Source organism: Apodemus sylvaticus, chromosome 6, assembly GCF_947179515.1.
Source record: "Apodemus sylvaticus chromosome 6, mApoSyl1.1, whole genome shotgun sequence".
NCBI lineage: Eukaryota > Metazoa > Chordata > Mammalia > Rodentia > Muridae > Apodemus > Apodemus sylvaticus.
The window spans coordinates 51547250-51574767 of record NC_067477.1 but is presented as its reverse complement, the minus strand read 5'-3'; the positions used below and the strand labels follow the sequence as shown (position 1 = coordinate 51574767).

Here is a 27518-nt window from a genome sequence, read left to right as displayed (position 1 = left end):
TAAGAAGTGATCATTTTATAGGCCAGGAAACTTGAGGCTTAAGAAAGTTAAATAATTCATTAAGGTTGCAAAACCAGGTGGCAGGAAGGTGGCTGCAGCCCCGGCTCACTCCTTGTGTGCTGCATCTGCTAAGCGCAGCACAGGCTCAGGCGCTCTGTCTTCTCTTTGCATCCTGTGTGTCCCAGGCCTCAGTTTTCACAGAACGTTGTGGGGATGCTCTGCCCACGCCCGTGCTGTGTTTCAGCGTGCTCTGGCCTCTCTCCCTGCGCCTCTCTGCATCTTCCCTCTCCTTACAAGGGTCATTCCTGACTAGAACTGGATTCTTACAAGTACTCAAGGTGTATTTGCAAACCCAGTGAGACGGAGATGATAAAACATGGCGGGTGGGGTTTGACCGTGAGGTGAATCCCAGTGACCCTAGGAAAGCATTTAACATCTCTGTGCTTCAGGGTTCTCATAGCTTAAAGGGCACTGGGACCTACCTACCCCTTAGGACTGGAGTCTACAGAAAGCGACCAGGGAGCCATATTTAAAACAGTACCTGTCACATGACGGGCATGATGGAATTTTGTTGATATGTTGGTTGCCTGCACTGTACCCCTTATGATGAGTTAGTATAAATGGACCATTGTCGGGCAGATTATGTTTGGTCATATTGCTGGGTGATCGTGTTACTAAATGTCATCTTCCTGGCTGGTTCCAAAGTGCAAAACACTCCCTCCTTCACTCTGGCTCCCTCACAGTTACTGCCTCTCCATCCTAGGAAGGCATATGGAGTTCTCGTAGATCTCTGTCTAAATTCCTAATGGCCTGACTCACTTTTTCTGAGAGATTTCATTGTGACATCTCACTTGACATGAGAAAATTCCTGTGAGTGGCATCTGAGACAATCAGCTCCTATTCTGAAGTATATTAGAAATATAAATGGTACACTGGACAGAGTTTGGCCTTGGGATGGGATGTCAGAGGCCCTGGGGACCTGGCAGCTGTACTGGCTGTGGACCCATCTCTTGAGTAAGGGAAACACTGCACTGTGGAGGCCAGAGGGTCCACGCAGTAACAGTAAGGCAGGATGCCTGTGATATTAGCAAGTGTTCAGAAACACTTTTTTGCCTTATTTGCTGGGGAAGCTTGCTAGTTTAAAGAAACCTGATTAGAAACTAATCTTTCAATAAAGTTGGTATGTACAATTTAATCTTTTTGAAAAAAAAAAAGAAAAAATTTGCTTAGTATATGGTTCTGCACTGCATAGAAAAATGTCTTGTTGCCAGGTAGTAGTGGTGCACACCTTTAATCCCAGCACTTGGGAGGCAGAGGTAGAGGCAGGTGCGTTTCTGAGTTCAAGGCCAGCCAGGTCTACAGAGTGAGTTCCAGGATGGCCAGGGACACATAGAGAAACCCTGTCTTGAAAAGCCAAAAAGAAAAAAAAAATAAGAAAGAAAAAATAAACTGTCTTGTCTGCCTTAAAAAGACGTTTAACAAAAAGCTGTAACTGAAGCGGGATATGAGGTACTGCTTCCTGACAGCACCGCCACTTGGCGAGCTCAAGCCCTTCCATCGGCCTCACATAGGGACAGCTTATAAAGGGAAAGGCAGAACATGCTGAAGGAAGCAAGCACCTTTGTGCCTGTCTTCCCCATACTCACCTCAGACATGAACTGCAGCTCTGTCTTGGCCCTGTCTTACTTCAGAAAGCCTGTGCACAGCCTGGGGAGGGAACCTGCCCTGAAGTTGTATGCTAATGGAGCAGGTCCCGTTGAGCCCAGCAGTGCATGTGCCTTTCTTGACATAAAAATTGATTAGATGGGAAGACCAAGAAAGAAATAGACTAGTTTCTTCTCTTATATTCCAGGCAAGACCACGTATTCTAACACTTCTTCCTGTGATCCTGAAAAAACTGGCCTTACACACAATAAAGATGGAGGGGCTGGAGAGGTGGCTCGGTGCTTTGGGGTAGTTGTTGCCCTTTCACAGGACATGGGTTATATGCCTGCCACCCACATAGTGGCCCACAGCCATCCATTACTCCAGTTCCAGGGCATCAGAGCCCTCTTCCAGCTTCTGCCAGCCCTAAGTGCACATTCGTATGCCCAGGCTAAATACCCAGGCATATAAAATAAACCTAAACATCTTTTGGACTTAATAAAGATTTGATAATATTCACTTATTGTCTTGCAATATCTGGTAAAAAAAATTTATTAGTAATTTTTAAGGCTTCGTGCCTTACTCATTACACTTAAGTCCTTAAAGATTGGCCAAATCCGAGCACGTTTTTAATTGTCCTATGTTTTTACAGTTAAAATGGCTTAAGTTTTATCGTTTACATACACACATATATACACAGCAGTAGAATGTATATCGTATCAGCAAATTAGCAATATAAAGCTTTAAGTTGAGCCGTAAGTGTTTGGTCACTGAATCTCAGATAGGGAGCTGGGAAAGTTACCAGATTTGAAACCGGTAAAGTCAGATGCCTCTCAGACTGTAACTAGACCATTGCCCCCACATTCTAACATCAGCTCATCAATTAAGCACGAAATGGAAGGTGAGAATGTTCAAATGCGGCAGGCAGCATGGGTGCCTGTGTGCTGGAGTTCTCTGAGACCTGAGTACCTAGAATAGTCTCAGAAGTATGCATGCAGTGCTGAGCTCTAAACCTGAAGAGTCGGAAGAAAACGGTACAGTTGGTTTAATAAATACTCAAGATTTTCTTAAGTCTTTCAGGAAACAAAGATTTGAGCAGTTATTTTAAGTAAAAAAAAAAAAAAAACAGTTTTTTTGTTTCTTCATTGCTCAATTGTTTATTATAAGAAGAAAAACTGACTTTTCCATGAAACTTTATTCTGTCAGGATAAAAGGGAGGTTGAAGGTTCACTGACCCTGGGACTGACCATGCGAGGAATACAGATTTTTCAGGTTCGTATTAAATGGTGGTGGGTAGGTCTTACTACAGAGAATGCCTGTGTGACCCCGCCAGGGCTCCGTCCTTGCGTCCCTATTGTCAGCACAGAGGTGGGTGGCTTAGTCTGTGGGTGGCATGGTTCTGCCTGGCTTGACAGTCCCCTTAGCAGGAAATACAGGGCAGACAATGCGCCCAGGTGTGACACTCACAGAATGTCAATGTCGCTACCCAAGCGCTGGTCCTTGGGGCTTATGAACTGTAGTGTTCTTTTCTCCTGTTAGAAAGCGCCTACCCAGGTCTTCAACATCCATTACAGTTGTCCGAGACACACGCTGTCCCATAAATGGGTGGGGACCATCTCCCTTCTGTCCGTGGGACAGTGTTAAACCTTAGCTTTATGTCAGGGATTAGGGGAGGTAGCTCCCTGGGATGAAGCTATAAAGATGTCTTATCTTCAGTGTAGGGAAAACATCCAATTCTGGAAGTCTCAGTCCCTTCCCGGTTGCTGCGTGTCTGAGTCTTTAGGACTTAATATTTAAACTTAGGGATAGAACTAAGGGAAAGTGGCCTTCTGAAGGCCAGTGCATGCAGTGCACAGGAGCTGCTGGCTGTTGTTGATCTTAGTTACTGTCAGCCCTTCTCCATAAAAGGGCTTAGGACTGTTTCAGATTTGAATTACTGAATTTTACTTTGTTATAAGTCAGGATAGGGGCTGGAGAGATGGCTCAGTGGTTAAGAGCACTGACTGCTCTTCTGAAGGTCCTGAGTTCAAATCCCAACAACCACATGATAGCTCACAACCATCCATAATGAGATCTAATGCCCTCTTCTGGAGTGTCTGAAGACAGCCACAGTGTACTTACATATAATAATAAATAAATATTAAAAATAATAATAAGTCAAGACAGTTTGAGGATATCTATCCTGTTTCCCCTTAACTCCTTATATACCGAAATTCTTTCCACAGAACCTAGAAGAGGAGAAACAGTTGCTGTATGATTTCCCCTGGACAAATGTTGGGAAGTTGGTGTTTGTGGTGAGTCTAAAGTAACTTAGGAAATGGGGGGGGGGGGTGGAGAAAGAAGTCTCATCAGTTGATTTTTGAGAATTTGGGAGGTTTCACTTTGAAAAATACTGTGTCCAAGAGCAAAAGTAGTCTGTTTATTTGAATGGAGTTGGGGTAGTCTTTATTTTGTTTTATTTTGTTTTTAAGTAGAAGCTAGGGGCAGGTAGAATGACTCGCCATGGTGGGCTTGCAGCCAAACTTGACAATCTGGGTTGAATCCCTTGGACTTACAAGACTGCCTCTGACCTGTCCCCAGTACACAGAGTGGCTTGCACACACACACCCCAACATGCACAAAATAAGTAAATGTTAAAAAGCTTAAAAATAAAAACTGACAATTTGCTTCCTTAAGTATCCTCATAACCAGTCATTTATGTCAGTAGCAAATTAAAATCAAAAGCTATCTATCATCTGTGTGTCCAGTATCTGCCACACTGTCCTAAGTCACTGGAACCATAGCAGGGGAAAATGCAGGGACACAAGGTAAATTGGTCAAATAGAACCATTTAAAAGTCCACTGCAGACAGCCTGTGGGCACCACAGGGTAACCGAGTCAGTGTGGAGGCTTGCTGGTGGCCTCAGATGTTTCTTAGTTCGAGTGAAGAATGAAAGTGAAATAAAAAGATGGTTCTGTTAATGCCAGTTATTAACATTCGCCTCATAGTTGTCTGCAGTAGTCTGCTGCAAGCAACAGGAAGCACTTCATCTTCAGGAGCTTGAGGATGAAGCGAGTTCTATGACAGTCATGTTCACTGTGGTAGCACTCAAAGCATTGCAGCCACTATCATCTGTGTTTGTTTGGAGGTCACTAAAATCCACAATTTTACTGAACTCTGAAACAATTGAGAAAAGTAGGCCAGGAAAAGCTGTAGCTGAGGATGTGTGGACACGCATTCTCCCTGTAGACAAGAGGCCTGTGCAGATAAAGGGCCACCTTACCTTGTTGGCATCGCACAGGCTCCTCGCAGCCTGCTAGTCAGAAGGCCCCACTCTACATCGTTCCTTGGGTGCTGTCTGCTCTGGCCTCACTCACATGTTAACTGGAGCATGTTCTGCCCACACTCCGCACTGATGCTGCCATGGTCTGGACCTTTTCCAGAACTGTGAAAATCATAGCCAGGCTGTGGTGGTACACACCACACCTAATCCCAACACTTGAGTGGCAGAAGCAGATCCCTGAGTTTGAGGACAGCCTGGTCTACAGAGTGAGTTCCAGGATAGTCAGGACTACACAAAGAAACCCTGGCTCAAACAAAACAAAACACTGAAAATCATGACCCAGGATCAGTAATGATATTAAGACTCTAGGGTACTGTAATCATTGATGACCCCGGGAACTCACATGTCACTCTTAGTTAAGATTTTGTTGAAGATGTCCGATCTCTCAGCCTTATTCCCTTCCTCAAGGGATTTTTGATCCCAAGATTCTAGCCTGGAGACAGGAATCCATCTTCACAAGTGTCTCAGTGCAGTCCACACGTGTGACCTTGAGCTAGTGACTCAGTTTCTCATTCATTCTCAGACGGTTATAGCAGGCTTTTCACTGTAGACGTCTGTGAGGTTTAAGTGACTTGATGCCTGCTTAGTGCTCAGATACTGCCCTCTCAGGATTGGGGTCCAATAAGTTGAAGAACCAGTGGTTTAAAAGAATGTAGTTCAATCTCTGTGAACGACAGTCCGCCTTGGACTTTGGGCTTTGCCTCAGCTCCATTTCTCATTTGCTACATGAAGGTGTTAGGATTACATCTGGAGGGGAGGGGTCTCTGGTGCCAGGATAAAGAAGATGAACACACCCATCCCATCCCACTGTTGGGGTTTCCCAGAGACCCTGAATTTGGTGTCCTCTGTCCTTTGACAGCTCTGATGAGGAGACGTCCCTCAGAGGATGGTCAGTGCAACTTCACACATCTATAAGGATCTTACTTTAAAAATCAAGGGGACTTTGGCAATTTGTAAAGTGTTCTGCCGTAATCTGATTCGTATTTCTCCTCCACAGGGCAAGAAGTTTGAGATCTTGCCGGATGGCCTTCCGTCCGCCAGGAAGCTGGTGTATTACACAGGCTGCCCCACGCGCTCCCGGCATCTCCTGCAGCTGCTGAGCAACAGCCACCGCCTCTACATGAACCTGCAGCCTGTCCTGCGCCACCTCCGCAAGCAGGAGGAGAGCGAAGGTGAGCCGGTGGCGGGACGGCGGGAGTCCCGGTCCCACATGGGGAAAGCAGAGGGTGTCTGCCTCCCCTGGCCTCTTTTTATGAGACAGAATTTCCTGGTTGTCCTGGAATTCTCAATGCAGGCCTCTGCCTCCTGAGTGCTGGCATTACAGATGTGAAGTGCCATGCCCAGCTGTCTCTGCTGGCCGACTCTACCTGCCAGCAACAAGAAACTTTAAGAACCTCCAGAATGGGATTTTTAGAGACATGGACCAGAGCTTGAGAGCCAAGTTCCATTCAGTTTGCAGTCCTGTAGGACTGATGGAGCGGCTCCTCCACCTCATCTGTTCAGAGTTTCTAGCCCCTGACTTGAAAAGCTTGTAATGGACTAGGGTGGGCACCCTCTATATCAGAGTGCTGAGAGTTCCTGTCTGCTGCTGTCTGCAGGAAGCTGCTCCCTTCCAGTGGGATGCTCCCTTCCAGTGGGATGCTTTCCCAGCCCCGAGTGAAAGTGAAGATAGACCACAGCTTCTCTGATTGACAGCAGGGGGGTCCTTAAGATGGCCCTATAATAATAACAATGGAGAAGGCCTTTTCCATCCAAGGACTTTGACCAAGGCCCTGTCAGGGCTTTGAGGAGATGTGCTGGACCTGGAGGTTACGTCTGAGGTCCTAGCACTGTTGCTGAGGGGAGGCAAGCTGTACAAGGGAGGAGTCCATGTTGGGGCCTCTGGCTGCAGACCTGAGTTTAGCAGTTTCTCTCTTGGTTAGGGCGCCCTGGGCCTCCTCCACATAGTGAACACTGGCTCCTCATCCCCAAAGGCCGTGAGTGTCACATATTTGCTTGGAATTGCTTTCAGTTTGTTCCACAGAATCCTACTGTGGTTATTGTCAAATTAGATTAGAGATGGGATGGCTGCCTGGGCCCTGGGCACAGTGGCTCCTGCTTTAGATCTGTATAGGAAACAAATGCTGACCAGTGCTCCCATGGGAAGCAAGGGCTGTCCTCCCTCTGTGTAACAAAGCAACCCTAAAGACGTGCATCTGATCAGCTTCTCTAAAGCCAGGTGTGGCCAGATGTGTATGTGGAGTCCCTGACTGTACAGTGATGAGGGACGGATCACTCACTCCGTGCCGTCTGCCACCATGACTCTTCTGCCGCAGACTGCCCATTTTTCCCAGGTTGACTCACCTCGGGGTTGGCATGAACACTAAGAGGAATCCACTGGGGAGGCAAATGTGCGTGAGGGAGCCTGTGAGGGCAGATGAGCCCACCGGGCACAGAGCCCAAGGTTGTTTCCCAGTGTGCCTCATTGATGAGCGGCTACCACGGCGCCTTAGAAGGTTTATCTGTCCCTTCAGCTCTCAACCCAAAGCATTTACTGATGCACATGACCTTGAGGGGGACCCTTGAGAGTCTGATCTCCCTGCAGAGATAAGGGAAAGTTCGAAAGATGCCGAGCTCTTGGAGGCCAGGGCCCCCTCCCTCAGTGTGTTGGGAGCTTGAGTGACAAGTGTCTGTTCACTCTGCCACCATAACAGGACACCCCAGGCTGCTGATGCATAGGCAATGTCAGGCAGGGACTTCCTGACGCATCTGAAGGGCAAGGAGCAGGCACTGGAGTGTGGGAAGCCACTCCCACAGCAGCGTGCTCTGTGAGGAAGGACAGAGCTCCCACAGCCCAGTCACCTCTGAACAGCCCCACGCCTCACCCTGAACAGCACTACTGGAATTCCAACCTGAGTTTGAGGGGCACACTCAAAGCACAGTAGGGGTGGAGGACTGGAAAAGGTGCATGTTGCATCTTTTATTTGGTCGAGTTTAAATAAATGATAGAGGCAGGATTCTTACAAAGAAAGTTTGTTTGTTTGTTTGTTTTACTTAGCAGTATCTTCAGATCTGAAGAAATTGTTACTCCAAATTTCTGTGAGCTCGCTCTGATGCAGATCCACTCATCCACATGTTACCTGTGGACTATTTTAACCAGAAAAGTCTTTTTATGGCGTTAGGAGGATAAATGAGGGAATGTTCTTATATTTCATGTCTATGTACCTTTCTGAGATACTACTGTCTTACCATTTTTATAGAAAATGGTTACAAGAATATTGCCATGGGGCCCATAAGGGAAAGAAGCAAGCCTTGACTCATCAAAAACATCGGCTGCAGTTACTTGAACATCCTTGGGTCCCAGACCAAGAAGCCACACTTACCACAATTTATTCCAAAATATACTCTATAGAGGGCATGGGTGTTCTGATGATCTGGCTGTGAGCGCTCGTGATCAGGAGGCATGGGGCTGCATCTCCCAGACCTCTGTTCTTTCGTCCACTACCCGTTTTCCTCTGGAGAGCCAGTGGAGGCGCAGGTTCAGGGCTGTGTGCACACATCAGGGCTGCAAATGATTCCACTTAGCCAAGAAGCAGGCTGTATCCGTGAGCAGGCCCCCAAGATTCCAGCCAGGCTGCTAGTCTGAAATGATACCAGTTTAATGTTCCTCAAATGTCCTCAATGTCCTCCGTCCTCAGCACTCGTCTGCTGCGTTTCCTTCTCATCCGTAGTAAGACAAGGAGGATAGACTGTGTCTTTGAAATGTTTCTAACCTGAGATATAAGCATGCCACCTGAGCACAGCACCGCTTTCAGCTGAGACGTAACTTCCAGTGTGTTTAGCTCAGTGTTTGCTAAGAGGCCATCCTAGTGTCTGGCTTTCCAGGGTCTGACTTTGACCATGTCAACCAACAACACTGATCTGTTAAATCTGAGGTTTTTTACCAATCAGAGGGCAGGTGGTGTGTCTCTAAACCAGTAATGACGACCATGGTAATGACGACCATGGTAGGCCATGCCTCATGCCTCATTGTTTGGTCAAACTGGAGAAAGCCAGTATTGGATTACTTTTGAAAAGCTACGTTTTAGAATCCTTGAAAGAAATTTCCTGTCATGTTAGGCTTAGCACCTAAGGCATCAGGAGCCCAATGGAACATATAGACATGTAAAATGGACAGCAGTCAGCACACTGGCAAGTGTTCATTGACTTTCTAGAATCATCTGTGGAGGACCAGATTGTGATGTTTAACATGCTATTCTGACAGCTTTGCAGAAGGCAGAAGCCCGTTGTGGCTGTTGTGCAGTGTCGCATTGCTCTGCAAGGTGTCAGGTGCTCTCAGTTTTGACCTTGTATCCCTGTGGATGGTAGCAGTGAACAGACAGGAAGGGGCATGCCGTGACTCTGAGGAGCCCACTTCTCTATAATGCAGCTTCATTTTAAAGTCTGCCTCCGCCTTGATCCCCTGTTCTGCTGCCCTGGTGTTTATTCCTTGTATGGTGGTGTGTGTCAAGCTCCAGTTCCCAGAATTCCTCAGTGACTAGATTCAGGGAGGCTGCCCTTGACCTCAGCCTGACAGTCTTCATGACCTGGCTTGCTTGAGTACGCCGCTCAGCTGTGTTCTCCCACACAGAGAAAAAGCAGTACCGGGAATCCTACATCAGTGACAACCTGGACCTCGACATGGACCCGCTGGAGAAGCGATCCCGTGCCAGCGGCAGCAGCGCGGGCAGTGTGAAGCATAAGCGCCTGTCCCGCCACTCCACGGCCAGCCACAGCAGCTCCCACACGTCTGGCATCGAGGCAGACACTAAGCCCCGGGACCCAGGTCCAGAAGACGGCGGTTCAGGCAGCGCCATGCACCGCAAGCTGAAGACCTGCAGCTCCATGACCAGCCACGGCAGCTCCCACACCTCAGGGGTTGAGAGTGGAGGCAAAGATCGCCTGGAAGAGGACTCGCAAGATGACGGTAACGTCCGTTGCTACGGCTGTCCACGTGTCGGTCCTGTAGAGCTGGTGTCTGGGAAGTGAAAGGAATGATGAGAGAGAAGAAGCCTTGTTGCCTCCCCAGAGACCTGATTGCGTTGCCTGTGTCTGCCAGGGACCTTTGCAACTATAGGGTTGGCGGATTGTGTGACATAGAGGGGACAGAAACCCTGCAGCCCTTATGCCTTATGTTTTTCATCCCCATAAGAAGCAAGGCAGTGGTTAGGTCCACAGAGCTCAATGTCCTCCTCTTTCTCTAAAACTGAAATTGCATCTGGTATATAGGATTAACTCCCAGAGCGTTTCTTGAGTGCTCTACCTTTTAACCAAAGCTACAGTTAGTATAAAAGAAATACAGAACCTGACTGCTAGGAAATTACTCTCCGCTGAGATAAAGCAACAGATCCCCCCAGCCTGCGCCAGGCAGGTTTAGCATTCACGTGCTACTTTTTAAGCCCATTTCTATGTCACATTAGATCTGTAACATCTAGGGTTGATGAAAGAAACCTATAGACTCTGTTAAGATAAACTGCACGGCATGTCAGCCTCCTGTATACTTCACGCAGCTCTGAGGCAGCTCCTGTGGGAAGTGGGAGGTCAGGTGGGCGCGGGTCAGCAGTTCCTGGCCCCGGTGCTAGTGACCCATCAGCATCTGGGAGCCCTGGGTCATGGCAGTAGGCTGGACAGCTTCTCTTCCTTAAAGAGTAGAGCAATTGGCATCAAACCACGGCATGAGAAGCTGTGCCGGTAACAACAGCCTTTCAGAAAGGAGCGTGTTATGCTGAGAATTTGTCCCTATCATTTCCGAATATGACTCTTTACTGGCTGACCCCACATGTGTGGTATGCCTGTGGGTTGTGGTCTTCATTTTCCTTTGGGTCATCAAATGTCTTCTTCCCTGCCTGTGTCTCAGAAATAGAGATGCTGGTCGATGACCCCAGGGACCTGGAGCCGATGACCGAAGAGTCGCTGGAAGTCAGCCCGGAGATGTGTATCTACATCACAGAAGATATGCTCCTGTCGAGGAAGCTGAACGGGCACTCAGGTGAGCGCTTAGGGCAAGCTGTTGCCTCCAGAACATTAGCATCTTCTACTCAGTCCTGGACACTGTGTTGTAGGATGACTGGATTTTTTTCTTTCTTTTCTTTCTTTCTTTCTTTCCTTCTCTTTCTTTCTTTCTTTCTTTCTTTCTTTCTTTCTTTCTTTCTTTCTTTCTTTCTTTCTTTCTTTCTTTCTTTCTTTCCTTTCCTTTTCTTTCTTTCTTTTTTCTTTTCTTTCTTTTCTTTCCTTTTCTTTCTTTCTTTTTTCTTTTCTTTCTTCTTTCTCTCTTTCTTTCTTTCTTCTTTCTTTCTTTTCTTTTCTTTCTTTCTTTCTTTCCTTCTCTTTCTTTCTTTCTTTCTTTCTTTCTTTCTTTCTTTCCTTTCCTTTTCTTTCTTTCTTTTTTCTTTTCTTTCTTTTCTTTCCTTTTCTTTCTTTCTTTTTTCTTTTCTTTCTTCTTTCTCTCTTTCTTTCTTCTTTCTTTCTTTTCTTTTCTTTCTTTCTTTCTTTCTTTCTTTCTTTCTTTCTTTCTTTCTTTCTTTCTGTCTGTCTTTCTTTCTTTCTGTCTTTCTTTCTTTCTTTCTTCCCTCCCACCCTTGCTCCCTTGCCGTTATAAATCTGAGAACTAGAGAACCACATAATGGCCCTGGAAGGAACCTTGAAGATCCTTTAGTCTGTCCTCTTCCCATTTTGTACATGAGAAAAATAATTGAGATTAACAAGACAAGTGCCCGTGGCTAGCAGCAGAAGTCAGCCCCCAGGCTCCGTGTGCTTCCTGTCCTAGACCGTGCCATCCGAATAGAAGGATCTGCAAGACAGGGTGGCAAGCCAGTCTGACTTTTAGACAGACACTCTTGAGTTTTATATTTGCATGAATTCTAGCAAGTATGCCTTCGCTGTAACTTCAGCTCGAGGTTGTATAATATTCTCCGAAGCAGCAGCGACGGTTTGTTTTAATCCTTTTCTCACACGTCGCATCAGTCTCCTCTGTTCCTCAGGTTTAGACTTAGGGAGCCCGCACGGGAAGAGAGCCCTGGACAGTTCCCCTCTAGCCACTGCCGGCTTTGATGACCAGCTGCGAGAGGGGAAGCAGACAGACACACGCTGTGCCATCCTGGCTCTTCCTGTACAAGAGTCCAGGGGACAGTTCTCTGTGGGAGTCTGTTTGCTCACTCAGCCCAACCACAACTCGTAGATGCTCAGCCTGAACCACAGTGGACAGGCCAGACCTGTAGATGGAGAATGGGGCCCTCGCCACACCGGGTTCATGATGCTAGGCCGACCTTGACCTTCCGACCCATTCTCTTTATTGTAGTAAATTGTCTCTTTATATATTAAATGTAGACCCGCAACTGTATGCATATAAGTGCATTGAGAAATGCTACATATTTGTGTTTGTAAAAAGAAAATTTAAAGTGGTATATACCAAAATGCCACTGGGAAGTGCCTCATATTATGTTTCTTTCTGCATTCAGTTTTATGAGATTATTAATTTTTTAGTTTTAAATAGAAATATATTTTAAATAGGATGGCCATTAATAATATTTAATAAACATTTGTGTGTCTTTTTAGTAGTGAAAGAGAAAGACAAACAGTGGATAGTTGAATTGCCCGATCACCGGACTATTAGCCTTTACATAAGATTGTCAAAGGATACCATGCAGAATTCGAAAGCTAGGCAAGGAAAGCACAGGTTATGCAAAAGTGATGAAACTAAGACATAACATGTCAGATGTGACTTTGGGGCCATGGGGCCTTCCAGTCTCTTCCCTGCTTCACCCCAGGTTCTAGCTTCTCTGCCACATGAGCCTTGCGTTTGGACCCTGACCTCAGGTTGAATACAGATGAAGGCAGCCATGTTTGAGTCTTGACTTCTTTAGTGGTGCTGTGGGCTTGGAGAGATTGTTCCCAGACAGAGGCGCCAAGAGCACCAGGGAACCCACACACAGTCGAACAGTATCCATGCCAGCGCAGGAGCCCCTCAGTCCTGTGGGTGCGTGCTCCTCATGAGTCTATGGAGAAGGCCTCTGGCAGTGCAGTGTACCACGCCCAAACCTGAGCGTCACCCAAGTATTCTAAAGGCCTGTGTGTGAGCCAGGGACGGCTTCACAAGTCACTGAGTCCTGTGTGCCTTCAAGGTGCACGCTGGGCTTTGGGCTGCTAGCAGCATCTGAGTAAAAGTTCCTATAAGGTGGGGGCCCCACCCCTCTGAAGCAGTTGTCCCACGCCTCTCCCGTGGGCCCTCACTTGTTTCATCAAGAAGAACTCTAGTGGTGTTCAGTCCGATCCCCAGCTGGAGCTGGTAATTTTAGCCTCTGAAACATTTTTTGGAGGGACACATCACTTACCTGTTAAAGTCAGAAGGGAGAATGTCAGCCTTAGATTTCTAGTTCTGAAAGTTGAGCTTTCCTCAGAGCACAGAGGTGATTAAGAGCTGTGCTGCCCAATGAGACTCAGTGCTGAATTCTCACTGCTGTCTATGTCTTGGTCTCTTCCCGCTGGCGTCTGCGGTGGAGGCTGTGATCTGTTAACCAGCAGGAGCGCCTGACCCTTGTTGTCCACAACTCTTTAGTCATCACTAAAATGTTAGTTGAGTAGCAGCCTGTGTATAAAAGGAAGTGAATGAGATGTGGGCAGAGTTAAGAACTGGCCTGGATACACAGCCGGTTAATTGTCTGGGCAGATTCCCGCCCCGGCCATCTGACAGCAGAGGTCAGCAACCCACATCTTATGTCCACGTGGAAACAAAACTAGGTGATATTGGTGTTCCTCTCGTGATGTGTGGAGAGAAGGGAGATCTGCAGATGCGGTGAAGAGGCCTCTTGACACCTAAGACCTCCATCTAACATTATAAATGGCTCATTCCTGAACCGCCCTACCCCAGCCACCCCTTCCTAGAGTCCCCTTACTTCCTGCCAAAGAGTGTGTGCCACCAGCTGTGAGCCAAGGCCACCAGCAGCAGCAGGAGGAGTCACTTGAGAGGCCCAGCAGTGCTCACAGTTGGTAGTGGTACTTGTTAGAGAATGTGGAGAGCGATGTGAGGAGGTCACTGTGTTTTTCTCTTTTACCTCAGGGTTAATTGTGAAGGAAATCAGTTCGTCCACCTCCAGCTCCTCGGAAACGGTTGTCAAGCTGCGTGGACAGAGCACCGACTCTCTTCCACAGGTACTGGGGATTGAAACCTTCATGTTAGCAACTGGAGTAGCAGGCATACTCACATCAGGCTGCGGTTTGTACAAACGAGCAAAAGGCCAGAAGGAAATGCTTCCTGACGTAATCCTCACTGAATGCTGGTTTTTTTTCATTTCTCTAGAAGTTCCACCTACATTTGAGTTTATTTGGATGAACTGTATACTTTATTGCACACTCTCTAGTTCCCTCTGGGTGGGAGCCTCTGGTCTTCAGGCTTCTGGTTAACTGAGTGTGTACACCTGAGAGGGAGAGAGGCTGTGTGAGTCTGTGTGGTGTGTCTCTGGGCTGACTGGTCACCTCAGCAGGTGGAAAGGTTGCTGTTGAATATACTATTGAAGAGCAGTTTCTACCCCACTTTACCTTTCAGATGGATTTCCAAAGTGTGCTTGGCTAGACTGTCTGCCAGCTGTGACCCCTGGTTCAACTCTGAAACTGTATTATTATATTCTTCCTCCTCTCGCTCTCTCTCTCTCTCTTTCTTTCTTTCCTTCCTTCTTTCTTTCCTTCTCTTTCTTTCTTACTTCCTTTTTTACTCCTACCTTTTTAACCCATTTTTTGTACTTCCATAAAAGAAGCCCATACTGTGAAAATGATATTTACTAAATATTTTTCTAAAATTCCCAATATTAAACAGTATGTGTGACATGGAAACTTAGAGGCTAGCTCTACCAGTCCATGTATGCTGCACTGCACATGATTGCCCTTATATGTTGCACTGCACACAGCCTCTCATATATGTTGCACTGCACACAGCCTCCCATATATGCTGCACTGCACACAGCCGCCCATATATGCTGTACTGCACACGACCACCCATATATGCTGTATTGCACACGACCACCCATATATGCTGTACTGCACACGACCACCCGTATATGCTGCACTGCACAGGCTGCCCATATATGCTTCACTGCATACGGCCTCCCATATATGCTGTGGTGATGGCCATCCCTGGACATCATAGGTGTTGCAGCTGAGCAGCAAATGCCAAGCCTACAAACTCTGGGGCATTTGTGGGCCTTGAGGGTTTGTGGCAATGACCAAATAATTCCACATCTGAGGTCCTTTTGAGACCTGGGAAGACTATTAGTAAGTTAAAGGGGTTATTCAGTATAGCTGATGTTACTCAAATGTGATACTTTGTAGCAAAATGTCTTCCTGGAACTTTTGTGTCTAGCAAATTGGTGTCTTTTCCCAACAAGATGTCCTTTGTGGTGCTAACCAGCAAACTTAAGACTGTCTGGTTTCTTGACTACTCAGTAACCATCTCCAATTTGTGATATTATCTGAGTCAGCTTTTAACTTTTTTATTTTCCACCAAGACTACTTGGGATCATGAGTTCAAAGAGCTGGCCACCCACTGGTGGCATTTGGAAGGACAGGACCATGAACTGCTGCTTTTTGTTTTTTTAGATTTATTTATTATATGTAAGTACACTGTTGCTGTCTTCAGACACCCCAGAAGAAGGCATCAGATCTCATTACAAATGGTTGTGAGCCATCATGTGGTTGCTGGGATTTGAACTCACAACCATCGGAAGAGCAGTCGTGCTCTTAACCGTTGAGCCATCTCTCCAGCGAACTGCTTTTTTATTCTGCATTTCAAAAATTATTTTTGCGTATGTGTATGTGCACATGTGTGCACATGCATTAGGTACCTGTGGAGGCCAGAAGAGTGTGTAGTTCTCTGGAGACCGGAGTTACAAGTGGTTGAGAACCATGCTGTGGGTGCTTGGAGGTCTCCTGGCTCTTCTGCAAGAGCTGCCGGTGCTCTTAACGGCTAAGCCATCTCTGAAACCCCAGTTCCCTCCCAGCCTTGGGCAGCCAGGACACACTTTATACCCTGGACTCTTTAAAACTTTCTTCTTCAAGTTCTGTTTTTTGAGTGATAATTGCTTTTCCATTTCTTATTAAAATATTAACAGACCCAAGCAGGAGAGGTATTAGCAAGTTGAACTGCCCTATCCGGATTAAAGAAAAACAAAAACCAGTATTTTTATCACATAGCCTTCCTTTACAGTAGTTGCTCCATTTCACAGATGCTAGGAGTGGCTGCCCCCCTGACTCTGCGCTGGCTATATACACTGGGAGAATTGCCACACAGCTGTACCAGCTGAGTGTTTGGCAGGCCAGGCATTGTGATATACTCAGTTACTCCCCCAGAAGGGCACACACGGGTTGAAAAGCCATTTCTAACATGAAAGGACTACTCGACATTTTTTTGGTTTGCAGCAGCTGTTTCTGCTAGGCAGAGGCATTACCTTCTCACATGGTCTATATTTGTATTTTTCTCACCCATCCCTTATCTTGCAGACAATATGTCGAAAACCAAAGACTTCCACCGATCGGCATAGCCTGAGCCTTGATGACATCAGACTGTACCAGAAAGACTTCCTGCGCATTGCTGGCCTGTGTCAGGACACTGCTCAGAGCTACACGTTTGGGTGTGGCCATGAACTGGATGAGAGCGGTCTCTACTGCAACAGCTGCTTGGCTCAGCAGTGTGTCAACATACAAGATGCTTTTCCAGTGAAAAGAACCAGCAAGTACTTTTCTCTGGACCTCACTCATGACGAAGTCCCAGAGTTTGTTGTCTAAGTCACCCCGCGGGCAGCCCTGCGGGCAGCCGCTGTCTGCTGGAGGCTGTGGAGTCTGAGGGTCTTTACACATTATTTGTGCCATAATTTTTTCACCCCAAACTTAGCTCTTTCTTTATAATATTCAAGATGGAAACAAAAGCCTTGGGACAGTTGCACTTTAAGTATTATGCAGAGGTAAAAGAAACACAGAATGTAAAAGGAAGACAAGTGCCCAGATGTTTATTGCACCTTTAGAAAGAAGCGTGCTTTCCGGCTTTACCTGGTTTTCAAACTGTTAGACTGCAGTGTTTGTTCATCTTTTGTTTTCCAGTTCAAATATGTGTTTATCACGTGAAAGACGTTGACTTGCCTATTTGCTTTTGAGTTTTTAGCCACGCCCTCATGAAGTGCTTACAGTGAGGAGGACAGAGGGAGTTCTCTCTTCTTTTATGGAGAGCCATTCTTAGTACATAGCCATTGCTGCCTCACAGAGGTTGGTGTGAGTCGTATAGTTCTAGCCAAAGATGCGTATGTGATGGCAGCCCCACTCAGGAGTCCCGAAGGCGTGCTGGGACGCCTGGGCTCCTTCACGCATGGACAGTGCTACGTCCGCTGTTTTGTTCTTCCAGGAGCCTCCCAGGAAGCTCTGGGATTCGCCTGTGCTCGTGACATGGTGCATTTTGCAGTTTACAAAGATGGTGTATGTTAAGAACCAATGGAAATGTCTCAGAAGACATTTGTTTGGTGGTTGGTTTTTAATGGTGGCAAACAGATGGTAATGCTAGTTTCTGCTTTAACAAGATACCCTGACTGTATGTATATGTTATACATATCTAGATACATGGGACTCTGTGTTTATATGTGTTTGAAGCTTAGTGGCTTTTCATTTGGACTTCAGTGTATGTCTTGCACACACAGAATTCCTTGTTTAATGTCGAAGATGCTTAGCCACAGACAATCAGTTGATAAATGTAGAGTTAAGAGTGACTTTTCCATGTGTGCCTTTGGCCAAGATTCTCAGCCCTGATTGCATAAATAGACTTGTCCAGAGAGCTTTTAAAACATGCCTGGGTCCCACCCCAGGCCAGTGTGAACCAGTCTCCTGTGGCTGGGAGATTGATTTGAAGTGTACCAGGTAGAGACAGTCATGAAGTAGGATTGGAGACCACTAATCCAAGAGTGTCTTTCTATTCCTTTTGAAGTAAAAGGATGCAGAGGTTATTGGTGATGGAGAAAGGGCCATTTTTAAGGCGGGGCCTGCTGCTGTTACAGTGAATAATGAAACCAAGCCAGGAGAATGAGTTTGATCAACCCGATCTACATTGAAGATGTTGCTCACCCTTGAGGGGAGAACTTCATAGCACAATGTCTTTCTAGATGTTTTTAATGATTTAGTATTTTACAGCATTTGTTTACCATATTTTGATACTCCATTTTTGCTATCTGCCGGGTTTTATTAAAAAGAAGACTATGTATTATTTTCTAAAGAAACTCATATTTTTGTACAAAATTATGTTTCCAAGTAAGGAAGAAATAGATTTAGGGTCAGGCAGAACATAGCAGTGTTTCCCCCTGGCTAGGTCAGTGTTCAGAGCCCCTGTGCCAGCACGGCCTCAGCAGGGTCTCATCCAGAAACTCTCACCTGACACTTTAAAGAAGGAAAAAAAAAAAGTCCTGTGCTCATGACTTTATTTTGCTTTTGTCGAATGCTTTTAGAAGAACCAAAGTTTCAGATGCCAGAATGTCTAAGTGTCTCAATGTCCTCAAAGAAGAGCAAAGGGGTCAGTCGCCTGATGGCTTCTTTTGCTTTGGAGTCATTACACAATCTCATCATTGCTCTCAGACACCCAGGGGCCAGACCCTGGTGAGGCGTGTGCTCTCCAGAGCCCAGACTGCGGCGCTGTGCGTCCCCACAGCCCCCGGCGTCTCTTGCAGATACAAAGATGGAAAAGTTGCATAATTGAACAGGTTGTGCTTTAAACCTTTTTTCTCTCTGCTCCAGAATCCAGTCTCCAGGGTTCTGCCCGGGCTGTCCTAGTCATTTGCCCTCCTCCAGGCGGACTTGGGAATAGTCTTACAGATTTTCAAAGACAAAATCAGCCAGGGAACAGTTTTTAGTTTCTGACCCACAATAGAATCTTAGACGGATGTATGTGGAAATCTACTTTGAAGAACTGACAATTTTGTATTGGGAAATCATTTTCAAAACTAAAAGGAGGAAAGTATAAAGCTGTTACTCATGCTGCACTTGTTAGCGTGTCCGTTGCTGGTAAATGTACCAGCCCAGTGTGTCACCTCCCCGCGCCATCTGCACCTGTCTTTGCGACAGTGAGCTTTATATCTAAGTGAGCTGTAAACAGTCCTTTCTGTGAAAGGATCATCATGTCAGCATGATACTAAAAGTATGTAAAAAAGAAAAAGCAACGGTGTTATTTTGTAATTATTTCTTATAGGTGTTTCATGGTAAGAGAGACAATAAAGTTAACTTTTTTTTTTGCCTTTAAGGTGTCTCTTATTATTATACTTCTCAGTTAAAATTACCTTGTGATGATGATGGTGGTGGTGGTGGTGGTGGTGGTGGAGGAGGAGGAGGAGGAAGAGGAGGAGGAGGAGGAGGAGGAGGAGGAGGAGGAGGAGGAGGAGGAGGAGGAGGAGGAGGAGGAGGAGGAGGAGGAGGAGGAGGAGGAGGAGGAGGAGGAGGAGGAGGAGGAGGAGGAGGAGGAGGAGGAGGAGGAGGAGGAGAAGGAGAAGGAGAAGGAGAAGGAGAAGGAGAAGGAGAAGGAGAAGGAGAAGGAGAAGGAGAAGGAGAAGGAGAAGGAGAAGGAGAAGGAGAAGGAGAAGGAGAAGGAGAAGGAGAAGGAGAAGGAGAAGGAGAAGGAGAAGGAGAAGGAGAAGGAGAAGGAGAAGGAGAAGGAGAAGGAGAAGGAGAAGGAGAAGGAGAAGGAGAAGGAGAAGGAGAAGGAGAAGGAGAAGGAGAAGGAGAAGGAGAAGGAGAAGGAGAAGGAGAAGGAGAAGGAGAAGGAGAAGGAGAAGGAGAAGGAGAAGGAGAAGGAGAAGGAGAAGGAGAAGGAGAAGGAGAAGGAGAAGGAGAAGGAGAAGGAGAAGGAGAAGGAGAAGGAGAAGGAGAAGGAGAAGGAGAAGGAGAAGGAGAAGGAGAAGGAGAAGGAGAAGGAGAAGGAGAAGGAGAAGGAGAAGGAGAAGAAGAAGAAGAAGAAGAAGAAGAAGAAGAAGAAGAAGAAGAAGAAGAAGAAGAAGAAGAAGAATAATAATAATAATAATTCTGGGCATACCAGGCCTGCATTACCCATAATAGAACAGTGTGTGTTGATTCTCATATCTATGGGGCAGTGATTACTGCCAGCTAAGATAACCAGCAAGGTTTCAAGGGCTTTTCCAGACACTGGAGCAAAGTCAGACACTCTGCTGTCTCATCAGAGGCTAAAAGAACTAGTTTAATGTGTATGTGTGTGTGTATGTGTATGTGAGTGTGTGTATTTTTACATTTTGATTTATTGTATGTACCTGTGGACGCACACATATGCCACAGCACCTATGTAGAGGCAGAGGGCATCTGCAGAAGCTGATTTCCCTGCAATTGTGTGGGTTCCAGAGACTGAACTCTGGCGGGGCAGCAAGACCCTTGGCTCATTAAGACATCTCTCTCTCTCTCTGACTCTAAAGGGGCTACTTTAAAAAACAAAATTAAAGCAATAACTCAAACATAGACATTTAAAGCTGTCTCTGAGGTGTTGGTTTCTATTGTTTTTGTGTGCTTGTATTCACAAGGCTGGAAGGTAAAGGCCGAGGTGTAAAGGGAAGGAGTCAAGCTGAGTTCGGACATCTCTCTCCAGAGCCCAGCTACACACACACACACACCCACACACACACACAACCAAACGTTTCTTCACTCTGATTTTCTTGGCTACAAAGTAGCAGTAAGAATCCCAAGGATTGTTTGAGAAATTAAATTAGATGCTGCTGGTGAGTAGGGGTAGAGACAAGGGTTTCAGAATGTAAACAGACATTTAGCTCTTGGGGAACAGAGCCCTTTAGAAGCCTAGAGTCCAAATGAGAGGTAGGGGGAGACTGAGTATTTGGGTGCAATACTGAGGTTTGAGCTTAGGGCCCCAAGCTAGCAACACTGTACTGTGAGCTATGATCCAAGTTCCCTTCACTTACATGACACAAATGTGTGTGAAAGCCCAAAGTTAACACAGACTGTGTCCCCGTTCTCCTTCCACTTCACTGAGGCGGGGCCTCAGGCTGAACCTGGAATTCACTGGCCTAGGCTAGTCCAGCCAAACTGCCCAATCAATCCCTGCCCCTGCCTCCCAGGAGGTAAGCTTCTAGGTGGCCACCACAGCTACCCAGCTCTTTTGTGGTTTCTGGGGATCCAAACTCCAGTCCTTGTGTGTGTAAGGCAGGCACTTTATATCCATCCTGTCCTCTAACTATTGGAAAAGCAGTTCTTCAAATTTCACACTGAGAAAACAACCTTGCCCCCAAGATCCTGTAGCTCGTGAATGATGCAGTAGCATTTAATTCTTTTCTTAATTTAAATGTTTGGGTAGTTTCATCTGCATGTGTGCATGAGTCTGTGTGCAGGTCTGAAGCCAGCAAAGGTCCCCTGGAGCTGCTCTAGAGATGAGTAGGTGCTGCCCTGTGAGTGCTCGGGACTGCTCAGCCACCTCTCCAGCCATTGGAGTTTTAAACCCAAGAGTGTACAAAACCTTTCCAATTACGTATAGCAACCTAACCAATGCCCTTGGAGAACAACACATTTTTAGAGTGAAATTGCTAAGTAAGTGCTTTGTTTTTTTAGAACCCAGTACAGCAGGAATATGTGAGGCTTACACAGGTGTTTCCTTGGCACAGAGGCAGGGATGAGGAATGGAAACAGAAAAAAAGCAGAGGTATTACTAGGAAAGACTGCTTGAATGAGGCTCTTCTGGCTGCACGGGGCTAGCCAAGCAAAGGGCACCCAGACGACAGTCATCAGCAGGGGCCTAGTGAGGACCTCCAGGAACCTGTTGGCTTGAGTAATTCCTTTTGGGCCTGGCCATGGAAGGTCTGGAGGGCATAGAGAGTGCTCGGGGTTTGGGTTGGTTTGGTTCTTTTGTGGACGGAAAGGAGTCACTTTAGGAAGGTGTAGAAGGAAGGAAATGTGTGTTGGTTTGAGGTCAACAGAGGAGTGGTACCTGCAGATGGTTAGGGAAGGGAAGCAGAGAGGATGGTGAGGCTCTGAGCAGGGTGTGGCAGGGAGAGAACCTAATCAAAAGGGCTGTTGAACACACATGCATGTTTTCTCCTCCACCCAAAACAGTAGAGCGCCGGCAATTGTGCACCTGGGAAAGGCCCTGGAACGACAGTTACTACTACTCTGTACTTTTAGTGACATGTATGCTGCATGAATACTTTGCATGCTGAAGTTAGACACCATCTTACTTGGGTGCCTAAGTAGGTGGCTTAGTGTGTGAATAGACACCAAGCAGCTCTTATACAGGTGAACAGTTCATCAGGGTTGGCTTACAGGCTCAGTTCAGTCCATCATGGCGTGAATCATGGCGGCATCCAGGTAAGCATCATGCTTCCGAAGGAACTGAGAGTTCTACATCTTCATCCAAAGGCAAACAGGAAGAGGCTGGCTTCCAGGTAGCTAGGAGGAGGATCTCCAAGGCCACGCCTCTTAACAGAACCACTCCCTGGGCCAAGCATATTTTTTTTGTTTTGGTTTGCTCTTTTGTTTTTGGGATTTGGTTTTTTTGAGACAGGGTTTCTCTGTATAGCCCTGGCTGTCCTGGAACTCACTCTGTAGATCAGGCTGGCCTCAAACTCAAAAATCTGCCTGCCTCTGCCTCCCAGAGTGCTGGGATTACAGGCATGAGCCACCACCGACCGCGGGCCAAGTGTATTCAAACCACCACAGGTATAGTGACAATTAATTCTCTACTCTCTTTTGTCTTGACTGCTTGTTGCAAAGACCTGTAGAGCAGAACCCAGCCATGGCCCTGGGGACTAACCCAGAGCATCTCACCAATCTTCCTCCAGGGTGGTTCTGCAGGGAAAACATGCACAAGAGTTGAGCCAGTTTTCCGATAGCTGAACCTGCGCACTATGGACTAGCCCGACTACTGCCCCTAAGCCACCATGAACCTTGATTGGGATGAGCTAGGTCCCCAGAGCATCCAAACATTACATTTTGTGAGAGTGACATTCTTTCATCAATATAACTGCTAGAGGGGACTGAAGTCCAGATGAGGTAATGGATTCATTGTTTCAGGACATGTGAATACATCCACACTCCCTAGGTGAGAGTGTTAGCTACTGTGTTGCTGAGGACGAGGGTGGAGACTGGGGAGTGCTGTCAGCTATTTTTAAATCCCCTGTTACTGTTTTGTTTGCTTCATGGTTTCTCAGATGCTTTGTGCAGGCTGATCCCAAGCCAAGCAGCAGATAATGAAAGTGAGCTACTCCACCTAACGCTTTCCTTCTTCAGCCAGTATGTAGAGTCAGCAGAGGGACGTGACTTTTGAAAAGATCTGCTTAAATGCTCTGAACCATTGTAGGTGACAACGTTAAATACTCAGAGATTAATGGATGCCTATAAACATGGAAGAGCTATAATTAACCAACTCATTACATAGGGTGACTGTTTACCCATCCTGTATCAAGTGCAATCAGCTGAGGTCGTCGCCAGATATTGCTCCCATTACTGCCAGAGGTTGATTTTGTTAGAACAGACAGCTCTCAACTGGGAAAGGAACTGTGTTCCAAGTTTGCTTCTAAAGTGACTGACATTTAAGACACACGTCCCAAACTTCATTTACTAGCCTGAAAATGCCTGGGTTTTGGCTTTGGCTTTGGTTCTGGTTTTTCAAGACAGGGTTTCTCTGTATAGCCCAGGCTGTCCTGGAACTCACTCTGTAGACCAGACTGGCCTTGAACTCAGAAATCCGCCTGCCTCTGCCTCCCAAGTGCTGGGATTACAGGCGTGCGCCACCACTGACTAGCTGAAAATGCCTGTTTTATCCCTGGATATTATCGAAGGTTTTTTGTTTAGATGATTGGTTTTGTCTTTTGTTATTTTGGGTTTTTTGTTTGTTTGGTTGGTTGGTTGATTGGTTGGTGGGTTGGTTTTTGGTTTTTGCCTTTTGCCTTAGTAAAACCATCTGTCAAAGAAGGTCGGTGGAGCGACCCCACAGGCAGATGGAAAGGTGACAGCAGACCCCGCAGGGAAAGAGGGAAATCTCAGGTTTTACTTCTCATGGTCCTCCATACGCAGCCAGAACACACAGAAAACAGCATCCAGTGAGGCAGGCCCGATGAAGCGCTTCAAACCCTGTCGACCCTTAGGTTGAATAGTGGTCACTGTTTACTCACTCCTGCCCCACACCCTGCCCCAGCAGCACTTGAAGATCTTCTGCTATCATGAAAGAATGGTCTAGAAGACGTAATCTTCTGATCCACGGAGGGAAAAGGAAGGAAGTAGGGTTGGGAGTCATTCTGGAGCCTTAAGACTCCATCCCTGGATTGTCCGAGGGGAGGCAATGTGAAAGGTTGTACATGCTGTATCAGTATGGATGAGTACGACGATTAACTTTCCAACTTGACTAGGTGCATTAAAACTCTGGGCATTAGTGTGTAATGAGAATTATGGAATTTTGGTTTCATCAAAAAAAACATAGAAATATTGTAAGAGTATGGTTTTGTTTTAATCCTAGGTGTGGAATATGGGGCTGCTTCAGAATGTCCACAGCAGCTAACTATATTTTGCCTTATGCAAAAACAAAAAACAAAAGCAATGTATTATGTTCATAAGCACATATGGAAAAGAGATGTCTGGCCATAAGGCATAAAGACCAAAAGAGATGAAAATATACAATCAAAGGAAGTACAAATTTGTTTTTTATAAAAGGCCAAAAAATGAACACATTGGTTTTTTTTCAGTCATGTGAAGTGTATTAGAACTACACACCTCTACAATTATAACACAAATGCAGCCTAGACAACAGAAGCAATGGAGCATAGATCTGTTCCAAATGAAGAGATAGTTTTACACACACACACACACACACACAGCAGGCTGGTTTTGGCTCCAAGGCTATCTGTGATGGGCAATATTGATTGTCAGCCTGAGTGAATTGAAAAATTGACTAGATTATAGTAAGGTGCCCTACCCCTACCCCTGGTGTATCTGTAAGAACATTTCTGAGAAAATTAACTAGTAGGCAAAGAACTGAACTGAATGTGGGGTGCACCATCCCGTGGGCTGAGTCACAAACAGATTAAGAAGAAAAATGGGGGCTGGAGAGATGGCTCAGCAGTTAAGAACACCGACTGCTGAGTTCAAATCCCAGCAACCACATGGTGGCGCACAACCATCTGTAATGGGATCTGATGCCCTCTTCTGGTGTGCCTGAAGACAGCTACAGTGTACTCACATGTAAAATAAATCTTTAAAAGAAAAAAAAAGTGCAGACGGGTCTTCTCTGGGTACATTCTGGCTGCTGTAACATGATCTGGACTGCTGAAGCCCCTGACACCTCTGAGTCAGTGAGCTAACACAAATCCTCTACACTAGCATGGTACAGCGTCGATGACATGGTTATCAGTGTGAGCTTAAGTGTTAGGTGTTGTAAGACCCCCCCAAAACCGAGGGTGCCCCAGCACCCCACGCCCCGGAAGGCGACACCCAAATCACTCGCAAGAACCGGTCTCGATGCAATAGCATGAGGATTTCTTTATTCCAGAATTCTGGGTTCCACAGCCGTACACCACGCAGGGGGTAGTGGACTGAGGACTATGGGTGCCGAATTGCGACAGCTTTTATAAGTTTACGACAGAGCCCGAGAATCACAAACCAATCATTTCTTAGCATGGAGAGCCCACGAAATGCGAGCCAATCACAACAGCTTTTATAAGCTTATGACAAAGCCCGTGAATTACAAACTAATCATTTCTTAGCATGGAGAGCCCGTGAAATGCAAGCCAATTGATTTGTACCACTCCATAGTTTTTAGGCCAATCAGTTTAAATTATTGGAGCCCGCGCTCAGTGGACCAATTAGCTTCCTATAATGTCTACAGCTGCGTATGGGTAATGGCATAAGTTTACAGAAGCAAGATAAGCTTAGCCCATTTCCAGTTACCTTATGGGGCCAGGATCACCTATTCAAGGCCTGTCTGCTAGGTCTAAACAAAGGGCGGGCTCTGGAATGTGACCTTTTACCTAGTTTCTAACAAAGTGAGATAGCATTTTAAACTTCTGATTCCTTGGGGTCATTAGAGTTAGGCTGTATTATTTTCTATCCTTTCAGTGCATGGCAAATGATCATGAAGGACATTGAGTAAATTTGAAGAGACTAGCTAAAGACAGAAAAAGACCTTTGCTGTTTTCTTCTAAACTACACATTCTTCTCAGGAAATTAGTATTTTAGAATAAACAGATTACAGTTGAGGGGTGATTTAGTAGCCAAGTGTGTTTACAGCTAAGCCTGATGCCGGAGTCTGAACCCCAGAATCCACATGATAGTCTCCCACACGTTGTCCTCTGACCTTTACATAACATACACATACCACATTCATACCTTCATTAAATAAATGTGAATTTTAAAAGTTAAATATAGATGAATCAGGGAGTAAGTGCCTTTTATAGCAAAGCTATCAATACTGTCAGAGGTAGAATGTATTGCACGCAGAAGATTAGAGAAGGTTGCCACACAATGAAGAGAGAGTTCTACACTACAGAGCTAAATGAACGTTCCGGGTGTGGAGCTGGAAGAAAAGGAGTCCCCAGAGAGCAGGAGCGAAAGGTCAAAGGGACAACAGGACGAGAAAGAAAGGGAGAGGTTGCTGACATCCAGGACCTGCAGACATGGAAAGGCAGCTGGTGCTCATGGCCAGATGGAAAGAAGGCTTGCAAGAAATGACTCAGAGTGAGGGCAGGCATGTCCAAACTAGGGAAAAATGCAGGAAACGCCCACAAAAAATGAATAGTAAAATCCAGTTCAAGACAGATCATCAGGGAGTTTTCAAAAACTGGGAAAGTCTCATAAATGTGTTTGTTTTTTTAAGAACAATAGGGGAGGTTTGTCGTTCCGTGAAGAAGGTAGAGAAAGCTAGTGATACAAATTCACACAGAGCAAACCAGAGAGCAGTGACTAAGGAGAGCACTGTCTGCTCCCGCCTGGAGCAGAAACTGGTGCCTACGGGAGGATGTGTGGAAAAAGGCCGTGGGAGAGTCTCACCTTTGCTTTTAGAAAGCTGCTCATGGCCTACAGTGAATGAAGAAGCGTTTAGAAAGCAGAATGCCTTTGAGAATTACGGACATAAATCCTCCTCTAAAACCATTCTGTGAGCTGAAATCACTGCTGCCTGGAAATGGTGCCTAGTAGAGTCTTTGACTTTTAACTCATGCAAATGTACCACTCAGACACCAGGTTTAACTTTTTTTCTTTTTAAAAGAGATCAAATGTATTTCACTCACTAACTACTGAACTGCTCTTAGTGACCTTGCTTTTCCTGGAAAGGTGGTGGCATTGATGACGTGGTGACCTGGCTTCTGTGGGGGATGTGCTGCTGTGTTTGGGTAGGAAAGGGTGCGTAGCCCGGCTGCTGCAGTTTCTCTAGAAGCAGCAGACTGTTTCTGCCAGTGACTGTCCTTCCAGGTGCTGGGATAGTAATGAAAAGCCTTGAGGGTCCACACAGGAGTTGTTAGTAGGAAGGTGCCAGAAGGTGAGGCGGCCCCTTTTCTGGGCAGGCAGGGAAGCGTGGCGCTGATG

General features: G+C 46.2%; 1 protein-coding gene across 4 annotated transcripts in view; it reads left to right on the top strand.

Moving 5' to 3' along the window:
- Positions 1 to 17791, top strand: part of Frmd6 (FERM domain containing 6) — a 76152-nt gene extending 58361 nt beyond the window's left edge. For 3 of the 4 annotated variants that reach the window (XM_052185708.1, XM_052185706.1, XM_052185707.1), the window contains exons 8-14: positions 2851 to 2916; positions 3870 to 3938; positions 5965 to 6139; positions 9577 to 9912; positions 10843 to 10974; positions 14041 to 14132; positions 16473 to 17791. In XM_052185708.1, the coding sequence (XP_052041668.1) occupies positions 2851 to 2916; positions 3870 to 3938; positions 5965 to 6139; positions 9577 to 9912; positions 10843 to 10974; positions 14041 to 14132; positions 16473 to 16757 (1155 nt within the window). In that variant the 3' untranslated portion in view covers positions 16758 to 17791. The remainder of the gene's footprint in view (positions 1 to 2850; positions 2917 to 3869; positions 3939 to 5964; positions 6140 to 9576; positions 9913 to 10842; positions 10975 to 14040; positions 14133 to 16472) is intronic. The other variant, XM_052185709.1, reaches the window with a different exon arrangement.
- Positions 17792 to 27518: the final 9727 nt, after the last annotated feature.